The 10,747-nt window shown below is 39.8% G+C and overlaps 1 protein-coding gene across 1 annotated transcript; it reads right to left on the bottom strand.

Annotated features, from left to right (window-relative positions):
* Nucleotides 1-8,928: 8,928 nt before the first annotated feature.
* LOC122553081 (bone morphogenetic protein 2-like) lies at nt 8,929-10,308 on the bottom strand. Its single transcript, XM_043696579.1, has one exon. The coding sequence runs from the start codon at nt 10,121-10,123 to the stop codon at nt 9,284-9,286; it is 840 nt and encodes a 279-aa protein (XP_043552514.1). The 5' UTR covers nt 10,124-10,308; the 3' UTR covers nt 8,929-9,283.
* Nucleotides 10,309-10,747: the final 439 nt, after the last annotated feature.

The following is a 10,747-nucleotide window of genomic DNA, read 5'->3' as shown; positions in this document are numbered from 1 at the left end:
TTGAGTCACACAGTCATACAGCACGGAAACAGACCCTTCGGTCCAACCAGTCCATGCTGACCATGTTCCCAAACTGAACTAGTCCCACCTGCCTGCTCCTGGCCCATATCCCTCCAAACATTTTCTATTCCTGAACTTATCCAAATGTCTTTTAAATGTTGTAATTGTACCTGCATCAATCACTTCCTCTGGCAGTTCATTCCACACACGAACCACCTCGGTGTTGAAAAGCCACCCCTCATAATGTCTCATTCTCCTCTCATCCCTGGTTTTGAACTCCCCACCCTAGGGGAAAAGACTCTTGTCATTCACCTGGTCCATGTCCCTTGTGACTTTATAAACTTCTATAAGATCACCCCTCAACCTCTGCTCCAGTGAAAAAAAAGTCCAGTCTTTCCAGTCTATATTTATATCTCAAACCCCACCTCATTCCTGGCAACATTACTGAGCACTCTCCAGTTTAATGATATCCTTCCTATAACAGGGCAAGCAGAAGTCCATGCAGTACTCCAGAAGCAGCCTCACCAAAGTCCTGTACAACCTCAACATGACATCCCAATTCCTTTACTCAAAGCAATGAAGACAAGCATGCTCAATGCCTTCTAACTATGAAGCAAAATTTAAAGATTTATGTATCTGAAACCCCAGGTCTCTCTGTTCTGCAACACTAGCCTTCTTGAACTCTTGCGGTCCATGCAATGAGGTGTAGTCAGATAGAGGTTTCAGGATTTTGGTTAGTGTCTGTGAAGGAGCAGTTCAAACCTTGCAGTTGCTTGGGGGGGGGGGGGGGGGAGAACTAGGATCGTGTTCCTGCCCATCAGTTGCCCTTGCCTTGATACGTCTTGTCGAAGAAGCCTTAGTAGGTTGCTGCAGTGCATCCTGTAGTTAATCTGCTGTGCCATTGTACACTGCTCACGAGGGAGTGAGTGTTAACTTCTTTTGTAATGAACAACACTAACTTGTTATATAAATAAAGACACGTGTGGTGGCAGGTCCAATACTGGAGCAGATTCACATTTAGCAAATACTCAGTGGTTGATACTCTAACTTGCAAGCACTCGTTTAATTATAAACAATGCTTTAATCTTAGATAATCTAGGTTACTCATACTCATAGTGGCTACACTTGAGCAAATGCTTTTAATACCAGACAGAGATTGTCGGTGTAAATGATTGTCAAATATTATATGTGGTGATTGGGGGCTCAGGTGGTTTTAGAAAAATAGTTGAGACTATCTAAAGCATGGCATGCCACAATTCAGAGAAGGCATGATGGCCTGAATTTGTTTACCTTCCCAACAATTCACTATTAAACAACTGGACTACTTGCCAAGTGTGTCAATTCTCCCGGAATTCCATAAACAATCGCAATATTCTACTGAAATGATCAAATGTAAAGATATGCTTAATCTAAGTGTAAACCAAATTATTACAGGACATATGGGAAAATGTTTGCAATGTCTTTAATAATATGATGCAATAATGTTTTGGTTTTTATAAAAAAAACCAACACCGCAGAAAAATGTACAAGTGGTTACAATTTTGTTTTGAAAATGCCATATGCGAAGAAAATGTTTGGCTACAATGGAACTCAAAATGTTTCTCGGCCCTAAATTATGAAACTGAATTCTATTTGCAAAGCATTATGTTCTGTTGCAGCGGGGATGAACTTCGCTTATCAAGTTTCGATGTAATAATCAGCTTGTAGACAAAAGTGGGGCAGTTGTTTCAGTAATACTACATTCCAAGTGATTCCTCTCAGTGTGTGCATTTTGAACAGAAAGTTACAAAGGACTGTGAATGTGTTGAGGATGTACATTTCAAGGACTCAGTTTTTCTCTTTCCCAGAATATTCTTTACAACTCCAGCAGATCTGATTTTGCAGGTGTGCTTGCCATGTATCAAGGTGATTACAAATTGCAATGCAAATGAGATAAAAGGTGGCTCTTTTATTTCCTGTACAAAGCCAAATGGCTCAGGCACTGGCCCCATCTTCTGCATTCAAGTGGAACAAAAAATTCCAGTACAGTGAGAGTACAGTGTGCATTTTGTAAGTGCACACTGTTGGAATAGAAGTGCTGTGATTATACTCAGCAGATAGGAAAGTTATGTGTGAGTAATGCTTAGTGCAGGAGATCTTTGGAATGGATGAGAATATAATTTCCACACTGGGATTAGTGTAAGGTTTTACAGTTTAGTAATGAAAACAAACCATTATGCCTGCAACAGCCTCACTCTATCAGGAAGTGAAATTACCCTTTGAAATTTAGCATTTGTTCCGCAGTCAGCTTTCCTTTAAAATATTTGTCAGACTTTCACTGAACTTTACATTGGACGGGGCACACAACGACTTGCTGCTCCTGAGATGAATGAAGGCAACGATTCAGCAAGAGGGTAATTCCACAGTAATTTACTTCTGCCAGTGTGGTCAAGTTGTTTCAGTTTAAATTTAGACCATATGAGCATTTTGTTTTTAAAAATCACAGAAATGAACAAAATGAAAAGCTTCAAATAAACCCCTGTGATACATTACTACATAAATGGTGCTTTTTTTTTTGCCCAGCATTACAGGGTAGGATCTAGCGATATGGATTGTAGCTCAAGCATCACGTCATAAACTTGAGGGTCTATTTGAGAACTCTTTTTTTGGACAAACACAGCTCCATTTGAATTCATGATTTCCTTTAATTTTCTTCCCTCTTCTGAAGATGTGGAACCCAGTGGGGTAGAGTTTCACAAATGCCTGCAGCTTTATTTTAGGGCGGTACATAGAGGGCCAAAAGATAACACACCAGTTCCGTGAACAGTGTTGACATTGTTAAGAAGTGAAAGACTTGCACTTATTTGATCCTTTCATGATCACAGGGATGTACAGATAATGACGAACTTCTGAAATGCGGCTACAGTTGTAATGCACAACAGTCACCTTATGCACAGCAAGATCCCACAGGCAGCAGTGCAACAATGACCAGATCACTTTTTTTGTGTTGGACATGAGCAATAATTCCCCTGCTCCACTTCATAAAAGTGCCATGCAATCTTTTTACATACAACCAAGAGGCCAGATGGAAACTTGGTTTTACATCTCATCCAAAAGATAGTGCCTCAGACACTGTCGTATTCTCTCAGTATTGCTTTGGAAAGTCAGCCTTCATTTCAGCACTGAAGATCTGAATTCGGGCCTAAAGTCATAAGAATACACTTTAAGATGAGACAGCAACAAACTAAATAACAGCAGACACACTGGGAGAAGTTAATATGGACTTGTCTCAGGTAAAAGGCAGTCACCATCATCCTATTCTCTCATTAGACTGGTTGCAATTTAACCTGAGGGTCACCATGCCTAAAGTAAGGGAAAAGACTGAGAAGGAGAGTCCTTCATGCTAACACATGCTGGTGTAAGAAGTGAATCTACACTGTTGGCGTCACATGGCATTGCAAACCAACTGTCCAGCCAACTGACCTCCTGTTGTCTCAATAGGTTCAACACTTGGAGGTTTAATAACTGCAGAGCACCAAAGTCAATGGGATGTTGGGTGATATGGCCAAACCAGTAGAAAATTAGTCATTGTGGTATAATGGTCAAAGTTTATAATGTCAGCCAAACCTTTAATATTGCATCCAAATCTGGTAACCAGAAATTAGGGAGGCACTCAAATACAAAGAGCCACATATTTCAGCCCCCTGTGCAAAATGTCTAGGCTTTCAAGAACTTCACAGGAGATCATTAAACTTTATACCTCTGAAACAAAATAATTGGTGGGTGAGCCTCCAGAGACATAGAAGACTGCCCAGTTGTTAGACAATTGTGCTGTGTGTTATTATTTCAAATAAACTTGAAAGGGTTTGGAAAAGATTTACAAGGATGTTTGCCAGGGTTGATAGGATAGTGAAGGAGATGTTTGATATGCTTTCCTTTATTGGTCAGAGCATTGAATATAGGAGGTCGGAGGTCATGTTGCAGTTGTACAGGACATTGGTTAGGCCATTTTTGGAATATGTATGGAATTCTGGTCTCCCTGTTATAGGAAGAATGTTGTGAAACTTGAAAGGGTTCACAAAAAATTACAAGGATGTTGCCAGGGTTGGAGGGTTTGAGCTATATGGAGAGGCTGAATAGGCTGGAGCTGTTTTCCCTGGAGCATTGGAGGCTGAGGGGCAACCTTATAGAGATTTATAAAATCATGACAGGCATGGATAGGGTAAACAGACAAAGTCTATTAACAGGGTTGAGGGACTCCAGAACTAGAGGGTGCAGGTTAGTGTGAGAGGGGAAAGATTTAAAAGGGAGCAAAGGGGCAACTTTTTCATGCAGAGGGTGGTACGTGTATGGAATGAGCTGCCAGTGGAAGTGGTGGAGGTTGGTACAATTACAACATTTAAGAGGCATTTGGATGGGTATATGAATAGGAAGGGTTTAGAGAGATGTGGGCCAAATGGGACTAGATTAATTTAGGATATCTGATCGGCATGAACGAGTCAGACCAAAGGGTGTGTTTCTGTGCTGTACAACTCTCTGACTCGCACTGTGAAAACGTACAAAATGTAAGACACAGAGATAGTCCTGCTGAAGCCATTTCTCCCATCATTCAATCCATGAAGGGTTGTCCAGTCTAATTTCAGGTGAATTGGCCAGGCTAAATTGCCCATAGTGTTAGGTGCATTAGTCAGAGGGGATTGGGTCTGGGCGGGTTACTCTTCGGAGGGTCAGTGTGGACTGGTTGGGCCGACGGGCCTGTTTCCACACTGTAGGGAATCTAATCTAATCTAATGTCCAAATAGGAAATTCGTCAGTGTCATTTAAAAAACAACGAGACTGCTGGCAGATAGCTGACACCAAAAAAGGGTCAAGGGGCTTTCCTCAGAGTTCTGAGGAAACGTCACCGGACCCGAAATGTTAACTCTGACTTCTCTGCACGGATGCTGTCAGACCTGCTGAGCTTCTGCAGCAACTTCTGCTTTTGTTTCTGTTTCACAGCACCCGCAGTTCTCCCGTCTTCCTCAAATCATAACTGACTGCTCTCAGAAAAATCTTTATTTATGTTGCAAACATAAACAATGACAATCTATTTCACCGTGGATTGGAGCCGAGAGCAATCCCCCTCTAATATAATCAAAAAATATCACAAGAGAATGTTATGTTGCTCCAGCCCTCGAGCTTTGAAGACGTTCGGAGTTATCAGGCGAAATCAGAAAATTCACCAGGGCACAGGAAAACAACATGAAATCTTTCTGCTCTGCCTGTCTGTCTACGAACACAAAACCTTTAAGCACTAAGCTGTCTTTTCACATTTGAGAATTCATCACAACAAAAGCCGCCATCTATAGGTCAAACGGAGAGTCAGCGAGCACTGGAAGGGTTGACACAGAAGTTTGATGTTTGCAAATTAAAAATAAATGCAATGAACACGGCGTTTCTGGTTGGAGCCCCCACACTCGTGTATTTTTGTTTTGTTTGTGTCTTGCAACGGGATAACACACACAAAAACTGCTCACTTAAAATTGCAGCAAAATAGCTTTGCTTTCCCAAGAATGTGCAAATATTACCAAAGAATACCTCAGGCTAACAGTATCAATAATCTGACAGAACGTGATATTTGACGGAAGAAGAAGTGAGTGAAACCTTTTTTTTTACAAAAAAGAAATCAGAAAGCCTTCAGGACAAAATTTGGTGCCTAATTTGTGCAGTCCTGGTTAAATGAATTATTAAGCTATTTGCATTGGGAAAGCCGCACCGACAGACAACAGAAAGAAAATAAAATGCAAGTTGTTTTCCCTTGAGTTACAAGAATCAAGAAAGCACTGTACAATCCAGCAAATGGTTTACAACGTATTACAACAGTATATGTAACTGGACACAGTAAGTCATATATATTGTTAAATAACTAAGGGATAGGACAATCCTCGGTGCATCTTGACAGACGTACCTCTTAATTGTAATTCTAACTATATTTTTAAGGTCCAACTTTGAAAGCAGAGTGGTGTTAACAACTTGCATTGCCGTATCCACTGCTCCCCCAGTTACTACCATCAAGTCCTACACTTTACTGTCTGGAATGTCTGGAAACCAACTCGCTAATTACATATCCCTGACATGCAAATAAAGGTGAAGATCAGCTAGTTAGCCTGCGCAGAATCGCTGAGACTTGGGCCCTAGTTCATCAGTGGTTTTTGTTTTGCCGTATGCTGAGGGGTTTACCATAGTCCCAACTATGAGTAAGGGAGTGATTAGAATTTAATTCTGGCTATGAGTATAGTGTAAGAAAAAAAAGTGGAAAATGTTAGCATAAAAGGAACTTGAGAATGATGCAAAATATGACCTTTTTTGTATATATATATATATATATGTGTGTGTCTTGCACATAACAGAGTTGCCAATGGTCTTCACCCCTCTTTTAAAAGCTGTGACTTGTGTGTATCACCAATGGTAACCCACTGTATCAAACAACTTTGACCATTTGTTGCAGTGTTTCTGCAGTCAGATCTATTGAAACAGCCCAGGCATAAGACTTGAGAGTTTTTCCAGATCAGTGCATCACCAAAAGAATTATTTACCTGCTGCCCTGTCAGGGGGTTTATTTGACACACTATTAATAAATTTTTGTTTTTGACTCCTATGCGCATGCACATACACACTATTATTGATAATTGATTAGCTTTTTCTCCCCTTGGTACACAGCTGCTGGCTGGTCCCAGGGTTCAATTTGACGGAGTCCAGAATGTCATTGATTTTATGTCCATTCTTTACATCGGAGCTGAAAATGAAACTGTTTTCAGGATATTCAGGATCTGGGACCTTTGAAACTGTGCCCTGAGCTTGTCTTCCAAGTCTGGCTTCCACACTTTCCATCAGAGGCCACTGAAAAAAAAATGATTAGGAGGAGTAGGAACTTAGATTACTTTCCAGGAATATTATGACAAACTGCAGCTCTCATACTGCCTGCACAATAGAGATCAGCAAATTCCACACAGTCCATGGAGCAAGGCTGGAAAGGTTTGTTCCCTCACTCAAGGGAATGTGTGTCTGAGTCATGACTGAACTTTTGGAGGAAGTAGGCATTGCAATCTTCTAAATAAGCATTCAGATTGAAATGTTGCTTAATGTAATGGGAGAAGTTGACATTAAGGGAGTGGCCACTCGTTGAGCTTTCTTCAAAACTGTTGTTGGATCTAATTTGATAAAATAATTCAATAGGTGGTAAATAAAGAACTAGTGACCCTGTCTACATTCAAATGGTAAAATCCACAATAGTCAATTACTGGCATGGGAAAAGATACACATGTTCTTGAGTAAATCTTTGTAAAGAGGAAGCATCTGAAATGACACTGAGTTGCTCTTAATTGTTTAATCTGTGTTTAAAGATGTTTGGAGCTGAGGGTAAATTGTGGAAGCACTAGAGTTCATGGTAAACAAGATAACTGATAAGTGCAGCTATTTTCTGTGGTTAAGCAGTCACTGTTGTGACAGGGTCAAAAGGTGATGTTAACCTTCTTGGTGACTTACATAGATTCTATCTAAACCTCAATTTAAGAAAAACACAATGTCTTGTGACATTAAACAGCTATTTTATTTAATGGACATTTCTGCTGTAAGTAGTAAGTAATTATTACCCTAAAGGATCCCTGAGGAACTTGATAGAGGAGAGTGGGAGGTGGAAATAAAGTATAGGAATTTACACTGTATCGCTTTCAATGCTTTTTGTCTTGTCAGTAAATATTAATTAATTCTTTGGAAGGGCATTTTCGGTATCTGTAGCTAGGAGTTCTCCACAAAGCTTCCATTTGCTTTTGATGACTTTCTGTAGCTCTAAATAGTGTCACAACTCCTGCTTGTGAAAATCTGATGTAATAGTTTGGAAAATTTTAATAAGTTATATATTGATGCTTTGTATCATGCTGGTGATAAGGTGACCAATTTCCAGTATTTTCGATGCAGATGAGAAGCTAAATGAATTTTGCATTTTTTGAAGTGGATGCCTCCTTTAATTATTGTGGTGTCATAATTAATTGTGTTTAGCGTATTTGTAAATAAACCCGAATCAGCTTGTAGATATAAATCAATTTCATTTGAGTGGCTAAATAAAGCATCTTCATGAAGGAAATAAAAAACCTGGTGTAATAGCACTTTATATGTAGTCAGGTCATCTCAAAGTGCTTCCTGTTCAATTAATCACATTTGAATCCTAAGTACTGTTGTTGAGTGGGCAAATGTAATTTACACACAGCTATGAGACAGACAACCAGATAGTCTGTTTGTATTGAGGAAGAACTGTTGGTAAGGACTCGAGCAGAAATCCTCTTTGGTTTGCTTTAAAGAGTGTAATGGGGTCATTTACATTAACTAATTGAGACTCTCAGTTTAAGATCTAAGCTGAAAAAGTACAGTGTCAGTTTGGTCAAACTAGATTATGTGGTTAAATCTTGAACCATCTTGAAATCACACCCTACTGAGTAAGAAACTGGAGTAATTTCACTGAAGCCAAGCAACCCTTGCGCCTTATGAAACTCCTAGCTGGCACACTTTCTTCCATTTAAAGATGGGATTTAGGACTTTTCCCAGCATTCACGCTTCACCTCACCAGAAGTTGAATAACGGGTCCATTTTGCCTCTGGCCTCTATCTAATTTAACCACCTGTAAACTACAAGGAGCAGCCCAGTGTTATTTTACACTGTTTGCTATTTAGACCTCACTACAATTACTTTTGTATGCATTCCAGTCCCTAAACCCTTCATCTTATTATCGGTAAGCTTTTCAAGATTGCTATGCCAAAAATTTTAATGTGCCACATGTCAGAAAGCGCTTTGAAATGTGGGACTCACGTCAGTACACGTTCTGAAACATTTTAGGTTCTTAGTTTGCCTGCCCCCAACTGAGAAAAAAGGTCTGATTGCAAGTTTTGTTTCAAGCATATAGACTTCAGACAGATGTGGATTGGCAATTTATGTACAAACCCTATATTTATCTTTGATTACATATAAATACAAATTAGCTATTTTCTAAAAAGTGGTTACAATTGCAATAAATACAAAATAGGAATTCGACCATTATACTTCATGTGTTGGGGGTTAAACCCATATAAACATGTACATCTGAAATACAATTAAACATCATTTAAAAGGAACAATTCTCTGATTAAAATATTTATTTTCCCAATTTCTTTTTAAGTAACCATAAATATATTTTCAAAATAGATGCTTCTATTTTGTTAATTTTTTTTTAATATAAATAGTGTCTTCATTGGGAAATAGTAAAGTGTCAAGTTTTTTTTGATAAATTTCTGCTTTAACGACATCCACAACCCTCCACAACCATATCTTGGTAGTTCTTTAATACAACTTTGTCGTATTCATCAAGATAAAGCATCGAAATGGGACTGAGGTCTGTGGGGACGCAACATGCCCTGGGAATGTTTGCATTGACTGAGTTCACCAATGTCTGCACAATGGCATGGTTTGTTGAGTTTAAGTGATCTGCCAATGGAAAAGGGCACTCTCCTTGGCAGTAAAAGGCATGATATCCCGGAGGTGCCACTATCCAGTCATTCCACCCCACGTCACTGAAATCCACATATAAAGGATGTCGTTTGCAGCTGGACTTGGACCTCTTCTTCGGCTTGTGTTTGACCTGACGCCTCACTCTTTTCTCAAGAGTGTGCCCTTTGCCATTGTGACTAAACGTCACCAATAAAGGCCTCATTTGAGGCCAGCTTTCTTCATCTTGATGCAAAGACCGACTGATCCTGACATGTCGCTTTGAATGTCTGCACTCCTTGTCCAAGTTAACGACTTCCACCATAAACCCATGGTTGGGCTGGCCCTGCGCAGTCCATCTCATAACAGAAGGGCTGACGTCAAAGCTCTCCCATTTGCTCACATTGTGATGCACGACCTTTGTGTCCAGCAACCGGGTAATGGGATCACTGGATGAGGACCCCGTTGCTTTGAGAATCTCATACACATTGATGCGATGATAACCACTGCTGGCATTAGCACAGGCTTTTTGCTCCTGCTGGCGGTAGATCCTCAGTTCTGCCGAGGTGATGAGCTCCTCCCTCGGTATAGAGTTTAAGTTGAAGAAAAAACGACGGACTACCTCTCCCCTGGCTCCAGGCAACTCCTCCATGAGTTCTAAGATGAGAAAGAGATCAGAACCACCATTAGCCACATTGCAAGGCTCACTGGTGAGGCCAATCTGTAACCATATGGAAACACAGAAATCACAACCACCCAATGTTTGAGTTAATGATTGCAATTTGTATTAACTACAGTATCAATATAAATGATAAATATGAATGTCATCATTCGAGACTTTGAATAAAATTATTTTCTCCCCTTAGCAATCTATTGTCACTGACAATATCTTAACCCTCTGTATATCTTAACCCTTAAATATGAGAAATTATTATAAGTAAATAACCTAATTTGATTATGTTCAAAATTCAACACAAACTACTTTCTTACTTCATTGCACTGTAGAGTTTGAAATGATATTTGCATCACAATGTTTGAGAGCACGCTTGTATTGGAGACAAAAGATATTTAAGATGATCTGTTTATTTTTACTTTTAACCCTCAGCAGTTAGGAAGAGCAATAATAACCAGTGAGCTCCCACATGACTCGTGTTTGGTAAACCAACTGGCATTCTTACTTTTGCGTCAGGGTCATTCGCCATGAACAGAACTTGACCACATTCTAAGAGATGGGTCTGTGCAGGGAATCCAGTGCTGAGATGTGTGAATAGCCAAG

This window comes from Chiloscyllium plagiosum, chromosome 9, assembly GCF_004010195.1.
Source record: "Chiloscyllium plagiosum isolate BGI_BamShark_2017 chromosome 9, ASM401019v2, whole genome shotgun sequence".
Lineage (NCBI taxonomy): Eukaryota > Metazoa > Chordata > Chondrichthyes > Orectolobiformes > Hemiscylliidae > Chiloscyllium > Chiloscyllium plagiosum.
The sequence above is the reverse complement of the archived record's forward strand: the minus strand, read 5'-3'. Positions and strand labels throughout refer to the sequence as shown.